The sequence below is a fragment of the Carcharodon carcharias genome, chromosome 16 (genome assembly GCF_017639515.1).
Source record: "Carcharodon carcharias isolate sCarCar2 chromosome 16, sCarCar2.pri, whole genome shotgun sequence".
NCBI lineage: Eukaryota > Metazoa > Chordata > Chondrichthyes > Lamniformes > Lamnidae > Carcharodon > Carcharodon carcharias.
Window position 1 is genome coordinate 73,851,304 of NC_054482.1, and position 21,236 is coordinate 73,872,539.

General features: G+C 41.2%; 1 protein-coding gene across 4 annotated transcripts in view; it reads right to left on the minus strand.

Moving 5' to 3' along the window:
* Positions 1–11,440: 11,440 nt before the first annotated feature.
* The window catches only part of eps15 (epidermal growth factor receptor pathway substrate 15), a 176,852-nt gene continuing 167,056 nt past the window's right edge, over positions 11,441–21,236 (minus strand). For all 4 annotated transcript variants that reach the window (XM_041208187.1, XM_041208185.1, XM_041208183.1 and 1 more), the window contains one exon: positions 11,441–12,277. In XM_041208187.1, the coding sequence (XP_041064121.1) occupies positions 12,131–12,277 (147 nt within the window). In that variant the 3' untranslated portion in view covers positions 11,441–12,130. The remainder of the gene's footprint in view (positions 12,278–21,236) is intronic.

Here is a 21,236-nt window from a genome sequence, read left to right on the forward strand (position 1 = left end):
CCAAAGTGGATAACCTCACATTTTTTCACATTATACTCCATCTGTCATGTTCTTGGCTCTTCGAGAGGCCACTAGCCTCTTGAAGCCACTTTGCATCTCCCTCACAACATACATTCACACCTAGCTTTCTGTCATCTGCAAATTTGGAAATATTAAATTTGGTCCCCACTTCCAAATCATTGATATATTGTGAACAGCTGGAGCCCAAGTGCTGTTCCTTGTGGTACCCCACTAGTCATAGCCTGCTAATGCGAGAATGACCCATATATTCCTACTCTCTGTTTTTTGCCTATTAGCCAATCCTCAATCCATGCCAGTATAATACTTCCTATCCCAAGTGCTTTAATTTTGCTAACCAACCTCCCGTGGGAGACTTTATCAAAAGCCTTCTGAAAATCCAAGTATATAACATCCACTGAGTCTTCTTTATCAATTCTGTATGTAACATTTCCAAAAAACTCCAACAGGTTTGTCAAACATGATATCCCATTCATAAATCCACGTCGACTATGCTGAATCAGATCATTATTATCCAAGTGTTCACATCCTTTAGAACAGATTGCAGCATTTTCCCTACTACTGATGTATGGCTAACAGGCCTGTAGTTCCCATTTTTCCTCTCCCTCCCTGTTTAAATAATGGGGTGACATTTCCTACCTTCCAATCTGCAGGAACCATTCCAGAATCTGTACAATTTTGGAAGATGATCACCAAAGCACCCACTATCTCCATAGCTACCTCCTTCGACACTAGGATGTAGAATATCAGATCCTGAGGACTTATCAACCTTCAGTCCCATTAATTTCTCCATTACAACCTTCTTACCAATACTAATTTCCTTCAATAGCTTATTCTCCCTAGTCCATTGGATTTCTAATTCTGGGAGATTTCTTGTATCTTCCTCAGTGAAGACAGACACAAAGTAATCATTTAGCTTTTCTGCCATTTCTCTATTCCCCGTTATAAATTCTCCTGACTGTCTGTAATAGACCCACATTTGTCTTAGCAAAATTTTTCCTTTTTAAGTAACCATAAAAGCTTTTACAGTCCATTTTTACATTTTTGCTGGTTTACATTCACATCCTACTTTCCCTTTATTGGTTTCTTGGTCCTCCTTTGCTGTATTCTAAAATCCTCCCAATCCTCATGTTAGTACTATATCTGGCAACTTTATGAGCCTTTTTAAAAAATCATTCAGGGGATGTGGGCTTCACTGGCTGGGCCAGCATTTATTGCCCATCCCTAGTTGACCTTGAGAAGTTGCTGGTTAACTGCCTTCTTGAACTGCTGCAGTCCATGTGGCGTAGGTACACTCACAGTGCTGTTAGGAAGGGAGTTCTAGGGTTTTGACCCAGCGACAGTGAAGGAACGGCAATATATTTCCAAGTCAGGATGGTGAATGACTTGAAGGGGAACTTCCAGGTGGTGGTGTTCCCATCTATCTGCTGCCTTTGTCCTTGAGATGGTGGTGGTTATGAGTTTGGAAAGTGCTGTCGAAGGAGCCTTGATGAATTCCTGCAGTGCATTTTGTGGATGGTACACACTGCTGCTACTGTGCGTTGGTGGTTGAGGAAGCGAATGTTTGTGGAAGGGATGTCAATCAAGTGGGCTACTTTTTCCTTGAAGTGTCAAGCTTCTTAAGTGTTGTGGGAGCTGCATTCATCTGGGCAAGTGGGGAGTATTCCATCACACTGCTGACTTGTGCTTTGTAGATGGTGAACAGGCTTTGGGGAGTCAGGAGGTGAGTTACTTGTCGCACAATTCCTAGCCTCTGACCTACTCTTGTAGTCATAGTATTTATATGGCTAGTCCAGTTCAGTTTCTGGTCAATGGTAACCCCCAGGATGTTGGGATTCAGTGATGGTAATGCCATTGAACACCAAGGGGCAATGGTTGCATTCTCTCTTGTTGGAGATGGTCATTGCCTGACATTTGTATGGTGTCAATGTTACTTACCACTTGTTAACCAAAGCCTGGATATTGCCCAGGTCTTGCTGCATTTGGACATGGATTGCTTCAGTATCTGAGGAGTCGTGAATGGTGCTGAACATAGTGCAATCATCAGTGAACATCCCCACTTTGACCTTACGATGGAAGGAAGGTCATTGATGAAGCAGCTGAAGATGTTTGGGCCGAAGACATTACCCAGAGGAACTCCTGCAGCAATGCCCTGGAGCTGAGATGACTGACCTCCAACAACTGCAACCATCTTTCTTTGTGCTAGGTATGGCTCCAACCAATGGAGAGTTTTCCCCGATTCCCATTGACTCCAGTTTTGCTAGGGCCCTTTGATGCCACACTCTGTTAAATGTGCCTTGATTGTCAAGGGCAGTCAATCTCACCTCACCTCGGGAGTTCAGCTCTTTGTCCATGTTTCAACTAAGGCCATATTGAGGTCAGGAGCTGAATGGCCCTGGCGGAACCCAAACTGAGTGTCACTGAGCAGGTTATTGCTAAGCAAGAGCTGCTTGATAGCACTGTTGATGACCTCTTCCACTTTACTGATGATGGAGAGTAGACTGATAGGGAGGTAACTGGCCTTGTTGGATTTATTCTGCTTTTTGTGTATAGGACATACCTGGGCAATTTTCCACAAAGCCGAGTTGCCAGTGTTGTAGCTGTACTGGAACAGCTTGGCTAGGGGCGTGGCAAGTTCTGGAGCACAAGTCTTCAGTGCTGTTGCCAGAATATTGTCAGGGCCATAGTCCTGTTCAGTGGTCACTCTTTCTTTTAATCTCATATAATCCTTCACTTCCTTTGTTAGTCACGGTTGAATGACTTTCCTTTTTGAGTTTTTGTGCCTTGAAGGAACGTGTTGCAAGTTTAAATCAAAAGAAAAGATAAACATTTAATTTTCGCAACACTTGAAATGTAAGCACAACAAATACCCTCAGTCCCCACTCCTCAGTCACATAAGATACACAGACGCACGGGCGGAGACACACACACACAAGACTTCCAAAGATGTAATATGCTCTTAGATTACTAGAGTATGGTAAAAAAGAAACAAGTCACTTCCTTAAACAGTCCTTAACAGTATCGCAGAATCTTTACAGAGCAGTAGGAGGCCATTCAGCCTATCAAGTCTGCAATGGCTCTCTGAAAAAGCATTATACATAGTCCCATTCCCCTGCCTTATCTCCGTAACGCTGCACATTCTTTCTTTTCAGGTAGCAATCCAACTCCCTTTTCAATACCTTGACTGAACCACCCTTTTAGGAAGTTTGTTCCTAACTCCAACCATCCTCTGGGTGAAAAGTATTTTCCTGGCATCACATTTACTCCTTTTGCCAATTATTTTGAATGTGTGTCCTCTAGTTCTTGATGTTCTCTTGAATGGGAACAGTTTCTCACTATTTACCCTGTCCATACCCCTCAGGATCTTGAATACTTCTATCAAGTCTTCTCTCAGCCTTCCTTTCTCAAAGAAAAGCAGTCCCAAGCTCTCCAATCTATCCTCATAGCTACAGTTCTTCATCCTGGGAATCATTCTTGTGAATCTCCTCTGTAATCTCTCTAATGCTATCACATCCTTCAAATGTGGCACCCAGGACTGGACCCGGTGCTCCTGTTGTGGCCTAACTAGTGTCTTATACAAGTTCAACATGACTTCCTTACTCTTGTGCTCAATGCCCTTATTAATAAAGCCTAAGGTACTGTATGCTTTATTAACTGCTCTCAACATGTCCTGCCATCTTCAATGACCTATGTTCATATACACCAAGGTCCCTTTGTTCCTGCACCTCCTCCCTTTAAGATGGTGGTTGAAACATAGCAGTCCTGAAGGATTCTCTCTTGGTTTAAGACAAAAGAGGTTGGAAGTTTCTGGCGGTTTCAGTTGTAATTGTTGTTGAGTTCCTGTGGTGAGGGTTATAATCCTGTAGGTAGAATGAATTAGCACCCCCCCCCCCATCCCCCGCTTCACTGCCTGAGAAGACTTTCTTTTCGAGGTGGAGTTCTTTCCGTTTGCTGGGCGAGATCTCTCCCTCTTAAGTGCTGGTCCCAGACTACCTGACCTGCCATGCCCTTGTGGACCCATAAGGCATTTCTAGGCATTTCCTATCATAGACCAGTTTTGATCATGTGACAACAATTTTGATGTTTTCCATTGTCCACACAATGGTTTGATGGCAGATGTAATTTGGCACACAGTGGAGGATGTTTGCTATCTTACCAATATTCCAGCTATGATTAACCTCCAAAACGACTTTATTGAAATTCCATCTTCATGAGGCCAGCGATTCTGGCAGTCATTGTCATTTTAAATCTCTACAATTGAAATGAAGAGGGGTAGTCAATCAGCGCATGGGAAGGCCACCTGCATTTTAAACAACTTCCCAGATGTATGTTCAGACATGTCTGTCTCTGTCTGTACAGAAGCCACAAAAGAAGTCACTTGACCCTCTGAAGTTCATTTTGTTAAATTAAATTATGCATAGTTTATGCTTCTTTAAAAAAAAGTGTCCATCTTCCTAATAGGTTTTACAGGCATAAGATGTGACCTTGACACCCAGTAACACAGGCTATTATAGAACGTAAAATGATGTTAATTTCAAGGCAATCCCAAAGTGGTCTTACTTTCAGTTCTTTCCAAATCTATACTGCACATAGGCCAAGACAAAATTCTAATGGAGTTTTGGAACTGTGTAGGAAATATACTATTACTTAGTACATTGCAGTAACTATATGATATAATTTTGAACATTTACATCTTAATTTTTTCAATTCAAAGAAAATATAGTGTACCTTGATAAGATGATTACTATGGAACTGCTAGTCTTTGTCTAGGATAGGACAAATCCCATTTCTATGTTAGTTTGTTTTCATTCTTTCCAGAGAAATTATGTGAGGTAGCAAAACTTACCATGCAGAGAAGACAGAGTATCAATCTCAATCAAAAATAAGGTTTGAACATTGTTCAAATTAGAGGGTTAACTGTTATGTTCAAATGTTATTTAGCAGTAGTGTCACCTTCTATCTGCTCTACAGAATTGGAGTGATAGGAAGATCTTTTCCTCTAGGGTACTGATAATTAATTGAATCACACCTGCATAAATTTACGGTAGCTCTGTGAATTGAGCATTGTTTGTAGTTTTCATCATCTTCCCATACTGAGACATTTCACAAAAAATAGGAATACTAGATTGTATTAAAGAATCCATTTTAAATTTGAAACTCCATTTTGTAACAGTTTTTAAGGATAAAAGAGCAGGAGTAGGCCATTCAACTCTTCAAGCCTGTTCAACCATTTAAAGTTGATCTGTACATCAACTCCACTTACCACTTTGCTGCACATCCTTTGGTACCCTTAGCTAGCAAGCATCTACCAATCTCGATCTTGGAACTTTCAATTGAAAGCCAGCATCCATAACCTTTGCCCAGAAGTATAGATTTCCATTTCCCTTGTGTGAAGATCTGTTTCCAATTTCACTCCTAAACAGCCTAGCTCTTATTTTGAGATTATGCTCTTTTGTTTTCATTTCACCAAAGGAAATAGTTTGCCTATATCTACAGTATTGGATCCGTTTATCATTTTATACAACTTGACTAGATCACCACTCAAATCTTCTAAACTCAAGGGAGTGCAGGCCAGCTTTATTCAACCGGCCTTCATGACTTAACTCTTAAAATCCTCCTATCATTCTGATGAATCTGCATTGTACCCCCTCCAAGGTCAATATAGTTCCTAATGCTTTGTGCCCAAACTTGAAAGCAGTACTCTGGAAGGAGTCTGACCAAGGCTCGGTACAAATTAAACAGTACTGCCTTTCTTTTAAATTCCAACTCCCTTGAGATTAAGGCCAACATTTCATTAATTTTTTGATTACTTGTTGTCACTGTGGAGAAGCTTTCGCATAAGAACACAAGAAAAAGGAAATTGTAGTAAAACTTATTTACTCTTATACTCCAATCTCTTCGCAACAAAAGCATAACATACCATTTGCCTTCCTAATTACTTGCTGTACATGCATATTAACTTGCTGCGATCCATGTACAAGGACACACCGGTCCTTCTGAATACTAAAATTTCCCAGTCTCTCACCATTCAAAAATAATCTGCATTTAAAATATTTTCTTACCAAAATGGTATCTTTACATTTTGCGCATTGTATTCCATCTGCCATGTTCTTGCTCAGTCATCCAATCTGTTTATATCCCTCTGCAGCCTCTTACTGCTTCCTTTCCCACTTAACTTTATATCATCAACAAATTTGGATATATTCCACTAATCTAAGTCATTAATATAGTTTGTAAATAGCTGCAGCCCAAGTACTGACCTTTGTGGTGCCTGACTAGTTACAAGCTAGCTGCCTACCTGAAAATATCCCATTTATTCTTATTTTCTTTTTTCTGTCCACTAACTAATTTGTGCTAATCTATTACCCCTAATCCAATAAATTTTAATTTTGTGTAATAACCTCTTGTGGCACCTTATTGAATGTTTGTTTGTGAAATTCCAACTACATTCTGTGGTACCATCCTGTCCATTCCATTAGTTATGTACTCAAAAAACTCCCAAGACATTTGTGAAACAGGATTTCCCTTTCATAATGTTGACTCTGCTTAACCATATTGGGATTTTCTAAGTGCCCTGTTACCATCATCCTTCTCATAGGTTCGCTTACTACTGATGTTAGGCTAACTGGTCCATAGTTCCACGTTTTCCTTCTGAAATGACAGGGTTATATTTGCTCCCTTCCAACCCTTGAGAACTGTTCCACAATCTAAGGAATTCTGGGAGTTCAAAACAAATATAACCACTATCTCTGCCGCCAACTCTTTTAAAACCCTAGGATGCAGGCTGTCAGGTCTCAGGGATCTGTCCTTTGGTCCCATTAATTTCCCCAGCACTATTTCTTTATTTATATGGATTTGTTTGAGCTCACCTCCTCACTAAACCCTTCCCTTGGTTTCTTTTTATTTCAGGAATACATTTTGTGCCTCCTAGTAGAGAGTTGCAAAGTATTTGTTTAATGTCTTGCATTTTCTTATTCACCATTACAATGTTACCTGTTTCTGTCTCTAAAGAGGACCAACACTCATTTTACTTACTCTTTTCCTTTTTAAATACCTATAGAAACTTATGCTGTTTTTTACATTTCTAGCTAGCTTCTTCTTATACTTAATTTCTTTCTCCTGATTAACCTTTTAGTCATTCTCTGCCATTCTTTGTATTCTGACCAATCATCTGACCTGTCACTCATCTTTGCACACTTATATGCTGTTTCCTTAAGTTTGATGCTTTCCTTAACTTCTTTAGTTCACCACAGATGGTGGGTCCTGTCCTTAGAATTTTTCTTTATAGTAGGAATATACTTATTTTAAGTATTCTGAAATATCCCCTGAAATGTTTGCCACTGCTTCTCTATTGATCTGTCCCCTAGCCTACTATCCCAGCTCACTTCAGCTAGCTCAGCTTTCATGCCCACATAGTTGCCCATATTTAAGTTTAAAATATTAGTCTTAGACCCATTCTTCTCCCTTTCAAACTGGATGTAAAATTCAATCATATTGTGGTTGTTATTACCTAAGGGTGCCTTCATTCTGAGGTCATTAATTAATCCTGTCACATTACACAATACCAAGTCTAATATAACCTCTCTGGTTGGTTCCAGAACATGCTGCTCTAAAAAAAACTCTCGAAAGCATTCTATGAACTCCTCATTCAGGCTACTACTGCCAATCTGATTTTTCCAGTTTACGTATAGATTAAAATCACCCATGATTATTGCTGTCCCTTCATCGCAAGCACCCAATATTTCTTCTTGCATACTTTGCCCCAAATTGTGGTGACTATTAGGGGGCCTGCAGACTACTCCCATTAGTGGCTTTTTTCCACTATTATTCCTCATCTCCATCCGCACTGATTCTGCAACCTGATCATCTGAACCAAAGTCATCTCTATTGCACACATGCCATTCTTGATCAACAGTGCTACTTCTCCACCTTTACCTACCTTCTTAAATATCATATAACCCTCAATACACAGGACCCAATCCTTGTCATCCTTCAGCCACATCTCAGTAATGGTTTTCATATATTTATTTACTTCAATGTGCATTATCAATTCATTTTCTTTGTTATGATTGCTACATGCATTCAGATACAGACCCTTTAGTTTTGCCTTTTTTAAATCTTTGTAACATCTAGTCTTGACTATTGGGATATTCTTAGGTCCCTTCCTGATATTCTATGATCCTCATTTCCCACATTACTATTATGGCCTCCTGCTTTGAATCTACCCCTTGATTTGTCACATCTATCCAAGCTTGATCACTCATTCCCCTTGTTTAGTTTAAAGCCCTACTATCCTAGTTATGTGATTCATAAGAACACACGTCCCAGCATGGTTCAGGTGCAGACCTTCCCAACAGTACAGCCTCCACTTACCCCAGTCCTGGTGCCTGTGCCCCACAAACCAGAACCCACTTCTCACACACCAGTCTTTGAGCCACGCATTCATCTCTTTAATCTTATTTGCCCTATGCCAATTTGCACATGGCTCAGATAGTAATCCAGAGATTATTACCTTTGAGGTTCTAATTCTTAATTTGATACCTGGCTTCTAATACGGACTATGCAGAACCTCCTTCCTTGTCCTGCCTATGTTGTTGGTACCTACTTGGACCACGACGACTGGATCCTCCCTCTCCCACTGCAAGTTCATCTCCAGCCCTGAGCAGATGTCCTGAACTCTGGCACCAGGCAGGCAACACAGCCTTCTGGACTAACGCTGTTTGCTGCAGAGAACAGTGTCAATCCACCCCACTATACTGTCCCCTACTACCACTACACTGCTGTTTGCTCCCGCCACTTGAACGGCTTCCTGTGCCATGGTGCCATGGCCAGCCTGCTCATCCACCTTGCAGACCTTGCTTTCGTCCACACAGGTTGTGAGCACCTCAAACCTGTCTGACAATTGCAAAGTCTGAGGTTCCTCCACTACTGTCTGCTTGGTCCCATTACCTGCCTCAATCAGGGTCACATCATCCTGCCCCCCACTGCTGACCAAATCAGTGACCCTATTCTAAGAGGCGTGATCATCTTCCGGAACAGTGTCCAGGTATTTTTCCCCTCCCTTATCTTGCACAGTGTCTGTAGTTCGGCTTCCGGATCAATAATCCTGATCCAGAATTCCTCTAGCTGCTTACACTTTCTGCAGATGTATTTGTCATGGATTATCTTGGCATCCAAAAGCACCCACATTCCACAGCTGCAACATAACACCTGTCCTGCCATTGTTACTTATGTTATTTGGTTAACTTAATTACTCACTTAATTAACTTAGAATAATTCCTATTTATGCTACACCTCTGTACACCGTGCGCCCACATGAACCTAATTCGCTACTCAGTCAGTCTCCATCGCACTCCGACATAGTCACCTGTATCCTCATGTGCCCCTTACTGACAAGAGTTAACATTTCAATTTGATGATCTTTCATTAGAACTGGAGAAGGTTAGAGATGTAACAAGTTTCAAGCATGTAAAGAGGTGGGTGAACAAAATAAAAAGTCTGTGATAGGGTGAAAGGCAGAAGATATTAAATATCTGGAGGGATGAGGTGCAAGGCGAAATGGAATGTTAATCGGATAAGTTAAGGAACAAAGATAGGCTCAGAGAAGGTGTAAATCGGAAAAAGCAGATTTGTCACCAACAGCTGTAATCCAAAAAAAATACAAAACACACCCTGCCCCGAAAAAAAATAGGAATTGTCGAACTCTGTCAATGCTTGAATGCTGTGAAGTGCCTAATCCAAAAGATTAGTCAAAAGTTGAATACATTCCACTGCATTGAAACAGAATAGGGCGGAGGACAGACAGGTCATAGTGGCAGTGGAGTGGAGAATTAAAATTACAGCCATAGGATGTGGGTGTCACCGGCAAGACCAGCATTTGTAGTCCATCCCTAGTTGCCCTTGAACTGAATGGCTTTGCTAGGTCATTTCAGAGGGTAGTTAAGAACCAACTATATTAATGTGCATCTGGACTCGCATGTAGACCTGACCAGATAAGAATGGCACTATTACTAAGACTAGCTTTCAATTCCAGATTTTTATTAATTAATTGAATTTAAATTCCACCAGCTGCCATGGTGAGATTTGAACCAATGTCCTCCAGGGTATTAACCTGGGCCTCTGGAATTTCTAGTCCAACTACACCACCATCTTCCGATAATTGAACGGACTTGTTCCACAAAATGGTCACCCCAGCTGCATTTGATTTTCCCAACATAGACTAGACTGCATGGTGAGCAGGGAACACAGTGCACTAAATTTAAAGTAGTACAAGCAAATCACTGTTTCAACTGGAATGAGGCTTTGGGGCCATGGATGGTGAGAAGGGAGGAGATAAAAGGGCAGGTGTTGCGTCTCATATGCTTACTTAGGATGGTGCCATGAGAAGGGAAGGGGGTGTTTGGGATGATTGAGGATTAGAGCATGGTGCCGCTGACGTAATGGTCCCTTGAGAAAGCTGCAAGGGGAGGGGGGAGATGTGTTTGATGATGCTGTTATCCTGGAGGTGGTACATTCAATGGGAAAGCTGGTGGGGTGGAACTTGAGGACAAGGGAACCCTACTGTGGTTCTGGGAGCAGACACAAGGGGTAACAGCAGAAGAGCAGAGAAAATATTCTGACAAATCTGCACTATTTTGCTTTCGTGTGGTTAAATAATGCATAGAGGAATAACATATAGGCAATAAAAGCCATGGTTCAAGACTCAAAGTTAGGAATGTTCTCTGGCATACTTCAAGTAATTGGGAAATGATAATTGGGAATTCATCAAAAATTTGGAAAAAAAAGTCGCTGGCAGCATGATAAAAGAAAATGCTACCTTCAAAAACTGGGAATCCTTTCAGAATTAAAAAAGTCTGGTAAAGGATAGATAGGTTGTATGTAAATCAAAGACAAAGAAACTTGCAAGGAACATCAAAACAGCTATAGAAAAGTGTTTAGAAAAGACAGATTGGAGAGAGAAAAGTGGTGGCATAGCACTGGATGTAGAAGATGATGGCCGAGATTTCCTGGCTCCGCCCAAACAAGCTAGCCAAAAGTCCATTGACTTTGACAGCACTGATAAATCCCATCAGCGGGCGGGACTGGAAGATCCTGTCGAATGATTCTGTGGGAGATGGAAAGCTACAAAATGAATTATTCTAGTCAGGCATCTCCAATACAGATGAAAACGCAAGTTAGCATCAGGGCGAGCATCACCAGGTCAGCAGGAAGACAGATTGCTCTTATCCATATGATAGAAAGGGTATGTGAAAACCGAAAAGCTATTTTATTGGGAGGCTTCAATCAAATGAATATAAACCGGGAAAACCAAGGTGTGATTTCTTAGCCAACTGTGAATTCGTAGACCTATATAGAACGGCACAGATGGAGTTATCTGGATTCAGCGTTATACATTCCAATGGATTAAATGTCTTCACATAAGTTTACATTTTATTTATGTTTATTTATTTGTCCAGGCAGTCAGCAATTTCACATGAACATAAAAGGAAAATCGCTTAAAATTTATAAACTGACAAGTTAAAAAAATAAAGCCAGTAAAAAGTTTAGCAGTGCACACGTTTAACTTACAGCAGCAGTTTTAGCAAGTATCCTGAAACCGATGCTCTATACAGTTATACATTGTTAGCAACTGCTGGTTACAGAAACAGTTAATGTGCTACACTTGAAAAGTTTATGATTGTTTAAATCTACTTTGTAACTAAGGTGTAAATATATACAGCTGTTCAATGGCTTGTGTATCCTATTGGACAATATTATTTGAACAGGAAGCTGCTGAAATGGTAGCTCCACTACCAACACTGCAAAGTAGTATAATTAGAACTAAATTGATTGCATTTAATACAGACTTGCATCAGTATTTAGCTTGTACATCACTTTTTTTACATATACAGAATAAAGATTATTTAATAGTTCTGAATTAATAGGTTTCACCACACTGATCCAAGTCCAGTATAAGACTCTTCAGTAACAAACTAATAATTTCAGGTAAGAATTTCCAGTATTGTCAAAGTTACTTTAGGTAGCTTCTACATAAAATGTCATTAGTAAGAACAGGGTTGGTTAGGAAGTCATGGTGACCAGTAACACTGAAGACCAACCACATCAGCGTTATTCATGCTTCAGATATTTCAGATTTACTGAGTGCTATGGCCAGTTCCAAATCCTCTTGTTCTTGCTGATTTAGTCTCGCTAGTCGCTCCTTCTCTGCTCGTTCACTTTCTCTTTTGGCCCACTCTATCTGGTCTTCCTCACTGGGGTACTGAAACATTAAAAACAGGACTGAACAGAAAAATACAGACTGTTTCTTACAAGCGGCAAGTAGAACATAAGAAATAGGAGCAGGAGTAGCCATTCGGTTCCTCAAGCCTGCCCCGCCATTCAATAAGAACATGGCTGATCTGCTCCAGGCCTCAACTCCTCTGTCATGCCAGATCCTCATAACCCTCAAGTCCCTGATATTTCAAAAATCTATCTACCTCCTCTTTAAATACTTTCAGTGATCTAGCCTCCACAACTCTCTGGAGTAGAGAATTCCAGAAATTCACTACCCTCAGAGAGAAATAGAAGAGTGGATATGTAGGCAAATGTTAGAGAAGTGTAAAAATAATAGGGTAGTATTGTGGGGGATTTCAACTTCCCCAACATTAACTGGGTTAGTCATAGTGTGATAAGTTTAGCGGGAGCTGAATTCTTAAATGCATCCAGGAGAGCTTTTTAAGCCAGTACGTAAAAGGTCCTACAAAAGAGTGTGTGTGTGTGTGTGTGTGTGTGTGTGTGTGTGTGTGTTTGTGTGTGTCCTGGACTTAATTTTAGGGAATGAAGCCAGGCAAGCGGTAGAGGTATCAGTGGGGGAGCATTTTGCAGATAATGATCATAACTCTGTTAGATTCAAGGTTGTTATGGAAAAGGACAAGGATGGGCCAGAAATCAGAGTTCTAAATTGGGGGAAGGCCGATTTTAATAAGATCAGATATGATTTGGCCAAAGTGAACTAGGAGCAGCTACTTTTAGGTAAATCTGTGTCACAGCAGTGGGACTCATTCAAGAAGGAAATAGGGAGAGTACAGAGCCAACATATTCCAGTAAAGGTAAAGGATGGGACCAACAAATCCAGGGTACCCTGGATGTTGACAGATATACAAGATTGGATAAAGAGAAAAAGGGAGGTTTATGGCAGATACTGAGGGGTCAAAACAGTGGAAGCCCTAGAGGAGTATAGAATGTGTAGGGTGGAACTTAAAAAGGAAATTAGGAGAGTAAAAACAGGGCATGAAAAAACATTGGCAGGTAAAATAAAGGAAAATCCAAAGTTATTTTACGAGTACATTAAGAGTAAGAGGGTAACTAGGGAAAAGGGTAGGGCCCACTAAGGACCATAGTGGTAATTTGTGTGGAGCCGGAAGACGTCGGTAGGGTTTTAAATGAATACTATGTGTCAGCGTTCACAAGTGAGAGGGACGACATGAGTATGGAAATTAGAAGGACTGTGATATAATTAAAGAAATTAGCATAGAAATTGAGGAGGTTCTATGTGGTCTGGCAGGCTTAAAAGTAGATAAATCTCCAGGCCCAGATGAAATGTATCCCAGGCTGTTGAGGGAGGCAAAGGAGGAGATAGCAGGGGTGCTGACAATAATTTTCAATACCACTCTGGCTACAGGAGAGGTACCAGAGGACTGGAGGACAGCCAAGGTACCGTTACTCAATAGCAGAAGAAGGGATAAACCAGGCAACTACAGGCCAGTCAGTCTAACCTCAGTAGTGGGGAAACTATTGGAAGCAATTTTAAGGGACAGAATCTAATCTATACTTGAAGAGACAGGGATTAATCAAGGACAGTCAGCATGGTTTTGTTAAGGGGAGGTCATGTCTGACCAATTTGATTGAATTTTTCGAAGCGATGAGGGCAATGCATTTGACGTAGTCTATTTTTACTTCAGCAAGGCTTTTGATAAGGTCCTGCATGGGAGACTGATAACGAAGGTAAGAGCCCATGGGATCCAAGGCAATTTAGCAAGTTGGATCCAGAATTGGCTGAGTGGCAGGAAGCAGAGGATGATGGTCAAGGGGTGTTTTTGTGACTGGATGCCCGTGTCCAGTGGGGTTCCAAAGGTATCGGTGTTGGGTCCTTTGCTGTTTGTGGTATATATAAATGATTTAGACTTGAATGTAGGAGGGATGATCAGTAAGTTCGCAGATTACACAATAATTGGTGGGGTGATAAATAGTGAGGAGAGCCTTAGATTACAGGAGGATATAGATGGGCTGGTCAGATGGGCTGATCTGTGGAAAATGGAATTTAATCCAGATAAGTGTGAGGTGAGGCACAGGACAGGACAAACAAGACACAGGAATGCACGATGAATGGGAAGTACCGAGGATCAGAGTGAACTTGGTGTGCATGTCCACCGGTCCCTTAAGGTAGTGGGACAGGTAGATAAGGTGGTTAAGAAGGCATATGGGATACTTGCCTTTATTAGTCGAGGCATAGAATATAAGAGCAGGGAGGTTATGCTGGAACTGTATAAAACTGGTTAGGCCACAGCTAGAGTATTGCATGCAGTTCTGGAATCCGTATTATAGGAAGGATGTGATTGCACGAGAGAGATTGCAGAGGAGATTTACCAGGATGTTGCCTGGGCTGGAGAGTTTTGTTATGAAGGGAGATTGGATAGACTGGTGTTATTTTCCCTGGGGCAGAGGAGATTGAGGGGCGACATGATTGGGGTGTATAAAATTATGAGGGGCATAGATAGGATAGACAGGAAGGAACTTTTCCTCTTGGTGGAGGGATCAATAACCAGGGGGCATAGATTTAAGGTAAAGGGCAGGAGGTTTAAAGGGTATGCGAGAAGAATTTTTTCACCCAGAGGGTGGTGGGAATCTGGAACTCACTGCCTGGAAGGGTGGTAGAGGCAGAAACCCTCGTAACATTTAAGGAGTATTTGGATGTGCACTTGCGATGCCATAGCATACAAGGCAATGGGCCTAGCGCTGGAAAATGGGATTAGGATAGTTAGGCCAGCACTGACTCGATGGGCCGAAGGGCCTTTTTTTGTGCTGTAGACCTCTATGACTCAGAGAAGAAATTCCTTCGCGTCTCCATTTTAAATGAGTGTCCTCTTATTCTGTAACTATGTCCCCTAGTTTGAGATTCCCCACTAGTGGAAACATCTTCTCAACATCTACCCTGTCAAGCACCTTCAGAATTTTGTACATTTCAACAAGATCACCCCTCATTCTTCTACACTCTAATGAATAAAGGCCTAGCCTGATTAGCTGTTCTTGATAAGTCAACCCTTTCATTCCAGGAATTAGCCAAGTGAATCTCTTTTGAACTGGCTCCAATGCCTGTATATCCTTTCGTAAATAAAAGGACCAAAACTGTACACAGTACTCCAGATGTGGCCTCACCAGCACCCTGTACAGTTGTCACAAGATTTCCCTATTTTTAAACTCCAACCCCCTAGCAATACAGGACAAAATTCCATTTGCCTTCTTAATTACTTGCTGCACCTGCATGCTAACTTTTTGTGTTTCATGCACAAGAACACCCAGATACCTCTGTGCTGCACTTTTTTGGAGTCTCCATTTAAATAATGGTCTGCCTTTTGATTCTTCCTACCAAAGTGTATGACCTCACACTTTCTTACATTAAACTCCATCTGCCAAGTTTTTGCCCACTCATTCAACCTATCAAGTCCCCTTGCAGATTCCTCATGTCCTCATCACAACATGCCCTCCCACCTATTTTTGTATCGTCAGCAAATTTAGATACATTACACTCTGCCCCCTCCTCCAAATCATTAATATAGATAGTAAATAATTGAGGCCCAAGGACTAATCCTTGTGGCACTCCACTAGTTACGTCTTTCGAACCTGAAAAAGACCCATTAATCCCGACAGTCTTCTGTGTGTTAATCAATCCTCAATCCATGCTAACACATTACCCCCCAATACGTGAGCTCCTATCTTGTGCAATAACATTTGATGTGGCACCTTATCAAATGCATTATGGAAATCCAAATACTTTACATCTACCGGTCCTCCTTTATCAACTCTGCTTATTATATCCTCAAAGAATTCTAGCAAATTTGTTAAACATGATTTCCCTTTCACAGAACCATGTTGACTCTGTTTGATTGCATTAAGCTCTTCTAAATGTCCTGCTATTTCTTCCGTAATAATGGGTTCTAGCATTTTCCCAATGACAGATGTTAGGCTGACTGGCCTATAGTTTCCTGTTTTTTGTCTTCCTCCTTTCTTGAACATGGGCATCACATTGGCGGTTTTCCAATCTGTTGGGACCTTCCTGGAATCCAATGAGTTCTGGAATATTTCGACCAATGCCTCCACTACCTCTGCAGCCACTTCCTTTAAAACCCTTGGATGCAGGCCATCATGTCCTAGCAACTTGTCTGCCTTTAGTCCCATTAGTTTCTCAAATACTTTGTTCCTTGTGATAGAGACTGTTACAAGATCTTTCCTCCCACTAGCTCCTTGCTTATCTGATATCTTTGGGATGTTTATAGTGTCCTCCACTGTGAAGACCAATGCAAAATATTGGTTTAAGTGATCTGCTATTTCCTGGTTCCCCATTATCAATTCTCCAGTCGCATCCTCCAAAGGTCCCACACTCACTTTTGCCACTCTCTTTTTATACACCCGTAGAAGCTCTTGCTGTTTGTTTTTATATTTCTTACCAATTTACTTTCATAATCAAATTTCTCCCTCTTTATCAGCTTTTTTGTCATCCAATGCTGGTTCCTAAAAAATTCCCAATCCTCTGGCCTACCACTAGTTTTTGCCGCTTTATAAGCCTTAATTTTTGATTGGATACTCTCCTCGACCACATTTGTTAACCATGGGTGGTTCATCCTTCTCATCGAGTCCTCCTTTTTGACCAGGATAAATTTTTGCTGAACGTTATGAAATATCTGCTTAAATGTCTGCCACTGCCCCTTAGTCTATTTTCCTGGCCCGTTTTAGACAACTCTTTCTTCATACCTCTGTAATTGCCCTTATTTAAGTTGAGAACACTGGTTTGGGACCTGAGTTGCTCGCCCTCAAACTGAATTTGAAATTCTACCATGTTGTGATCGCTACCCCCTAGAGGATCCTTAACTACGATATTTCTTATTAATCCCATCTCATTACTAGATTTAAAATAGTCTGTTCTGGGTAGGTTTTGCAATGCATTGCTCTAAGAAACAATCCCTGATGCAATCTACAAATGCGTCTTCCTTGTTACCCCTACCAATTTGAATTTTCCAGTCAATGTGTAGATTAAACTCACCCATGACAATTCTTACATGCCTCCATTATTTCCCAATTTATACTTTGTCCTACAGTGAGGCAACTCTTTGGGGGCCTATAGATGACTCCCACCCATGACTTCTTCCCCTTGCTATTCCTTATTTCCACCCAAACTAACTTCACATCACAATCTATTATATCTGTATCATTGCTCACCACCACACAGATACCTTCCTTTGTTATTCCGACCAAACTCCATTTCCTTTTTGCCTATTTTTCCGGAATGTCAAATATCCTTGAATATTGAGTTCTCAGTCTTGGTCACCCTGCAACCTTTAATAGTTATCAAGACATATTCATTTATTTCTATTTGTGCCATCAACTCATCTATCTTGTTATCTGAATGCACGCAGCATTTGTAAAAAGCCTTGAGCTTTGACTTTTTACCATTATTACTCATTCTGGTTCTAATTTCTGCTGCACTCTTCTCATATTTTCTGCCCCTTTCTGTCACACTCTGATTATCGTTCACCTCTTCACTTCCTGCACCTCTGCTTTCTCGTTTCTTTTTGATTTTTTAAACTTCCCTTCAATTGAACCCTCCCCCTCACTAATTAGTTTAAAGTCCATTCTACAACCATAGTTATATGATTACCACTAGTCCCAGAATGGTTCAAATGAAGCCCATTCCAATGGAACAGCTCTCTCCTTCCACAGTACTGGTGCCAGTGTCCCACAAGTCCCCAGTACTGGTGCCAGTGCCCCATGAATTGGAACCCATTTCTCCAACATCAATCTTTGAGCCACGCATTTACCTCTCTAATCTTATTTACCTATGTCAATTTGCACGTGGCTCAGATAGTAATCCGGAGATTATTACCTTTGTGGCATGACAAAAACAAAATCATAGAGTTATACAGCACAGAAACAGGCCCTTCGGCCCATCATGTCCATGCCGGCCATCAAGCACCTATTTATTCTCCCATTTTCCAGCACTTGGCCTGCAGCCTTGTATGCTATGGCATTTCAAGTGCTCATCTAAATAGTTCTTAAATGTTATGAGTATTCCTGCCTCTACCACCCCCTCTCAGGCAGTGTGTTCCAGATTCCAATCACCCTCTGGGTGAAAAAAATTTTCCTCAAATTCCCTCTAAACCTCCTGACCCTTACCTTAAATCTATGCCCCCCTGGTTATTGACACCTCTGCTAAGGGGAAAAGTTTCTTCCCATCTACCCTATCTATGCCCCTCATAATTTTGCACACCTCCATCAGGTCCTCTCAGCCTTCTCAAGAAGAGGGTGCTGACAAATATCAGGAAAAGTAGAGATGGTGAAGGTAATGGATAGGGTGAAAGCTGACCAGCAGGATGTACTAGAAGGGCTAACTATGCTTAAGAGTGGATAATTCGTCTGATCTGGCTTGCATCCAATGTTGCTAAGGGAAGTGGGGGTAGAGATTGCAGAAATGCTTGCCATAATATTCCATTGCCTTAATATTCCAATCTTCTGTAGATTTAGGGGTGGCATCAGAGGATTGGAAAGTGGCAAATATGACACCCTTGATCAAGAAAAGGTGTAAGGACATCCCTCGTGACTATGGGTTGGTCAGTTTAACATCGGTAGCAGGTAAGGCTTTAGAATCAATAATCAACAACAACTTAGATCTAGATGGCACCTTTAATACAACAAAACATCCCAGGAGCATTATAAAACAAGTATGACAATGAATCTTAAGAATCTTTTTTCTTTAACTCTAGGCTGTTAAAATCCATTAACCCTTTTCACTCCAGTCTCAAACTTTAACGAACATATGGACAACAAAAGATCAACTGTACATCGAGCCTGCCCCACATCATGAGAGCTGTTTCATCAGGGCTAAACACTTCTTCCTAATCTCCCCCATGTCCCACCCACCCTGTGTACTCAATCTACCTCCTTTTTAAAGTGTGCTGTCTTCTTTATGGCTGAATCCTCACCACTTGAGGCAGTCCAGAGAAGGAACACTAGCTTGATCCCCAGATATGGAGGGATTTTCTTAAGAGGAAAGGTTGAGTAGGTTGGATCTGTACTCATTGGAGTTTAGAAGAATGAAAGGCGACCTTATTGAAACATGTAAGATTCTAAGGGGGCTTAACAGGGTAGATGCTGAGAGGTTGTTTCCCCTTGTGTGAGAGTCTAGGATCAGAGGGCATAACCTCAGAGTAAGGGATTGCTCATTTAAGACAGATGAGGAGAAATTTCTTCTTTCAGAAGGCAGTGAATCTGTGGAATTCTTTACCAAAGAGGGCTGTAAAAGCTGGGTCGTTAAGTATATTCAAGGCTGAGATAGACAGATTTTTAATCAGCAAGGGAATCAAAGGTTATGGGGAAAAGGCAGGAAGTGGAATTGAGGTTTATCAGATCAGCCATGATCTCATTGATTGGCGGAGCAGACTGGATGGGCTGAATGGCCTACTTCTGCTCCTACATCTTATGGTCTTCCTGTTGTTTCACCTTGAATCACACAGGAGATATTAGGTCAGATGACCAAGAACTTGGTCAGAGGTAGATCTCAAGGAGTGTTTTGAAGGAGGAAAGCAAGGTAGAGAGGTGTGGGGAGGGTATTCCAGAGGTTGGGGTCTAGGCAGCTGAAGGCATGACCACCAACGGTGGTGCAATTAATATTGGGAATGCACAAGAGGCTGGAATTAGAATAACCCAGTTATCTCGGAGAGTTAAGAGGCTGGAGAGGTGACTGGGAATGGGATGGAGGAGAGGGGTTTAAGAAGACAGTTGGCAGTACAGAAAATAAGCAAGCAGGGGGTTCAACGGGCAAGGTTATCTTTGTTTTTCAGGATGATCTTGCAATAGCGAGCAGTTTTAGTAGAAGAGGATAGGAACTGATAGTGTTTTAAGTGGCCCAGCCGATCTGGCGGTGGATGGTTAAACAACTGCCCTCTGAAATGGCCTAGCAAGCCAGGGTAATTAGGGATGGTGAACAAATGCCGGCCTTGCTAGCAACACTGACATCCTATGAAAGAATAAAAAAGACTAGGACAAAGGTGGAGGTGAGGAAGTGGTTGAGTAAATCAACAGCTGCAGGAATGTTGTGATGAATGGAGGGCCAAAGGATAGATGGTTGGGACTTTGAAAGTGTGTGTAGTCATAAGTCAATTGGGGGATTTTTTTTTTCCAGGTACATTGGAGCAAGGAAGGGGGCATGTGGGCGGTAAGTGATACAAGGAAATTATCAGAGACGGCCTAATCTGTAATTGATATAATGGGACAAGCAAGGCCGTGTGAGATGGCAAGGACAAGGGTGGGGGAGTTTACATGGAGGGAGAGATTTAGGGAGGATAAAAGGGAAAAGAAACATGATGAGTTGAGATAGAGGTTGAAATCATCAAGGATGAAAAGTCATTTGGTGAAGAGACTGGGAGAGGAAAGAAATGAAGATATCTCAATGATAAAGTTTTTATCGCACTTGGGAAGGGAGTACAGAACGATTATTTTGAATTCAAAAAAAAAATTAACAGGCACTTGGAAAGGTTTGAGTTAAATAAGGAGAGCCATCATGAATTTGTAAAAGACAGATCGTGTGTTTGATTAATCTATTTGAATTTTTTTGATAAAGTATTAAAGAAGGTTGACGAAGGGAACACAGAGGATGTTGTCTAAAGAGATTTTAAGACAGTGTCTGACAAAAAAAGCATAAAAAGCTAGTTAACAAAATTGAGGCTCGTGGAATAGGAAAGTCAGTGTCAACTTCGATAAAAAATTGGTTTAAGGATAGAAATCAGTGAGTTGTGATAAAGGATTGTTTTTCAGGCTACAGGATGGAATAGTGGTGTTCCCTAAGGGTCAGCGTTAGGAACACTTCTTTTTTGATATGTATGTAAATGACTTGGATATTGGAAGACTGAGTAAAAGTTCATAATTTGCCAACGATACCAAGTCTTTTTTTTATTCACTCACGGTATGTG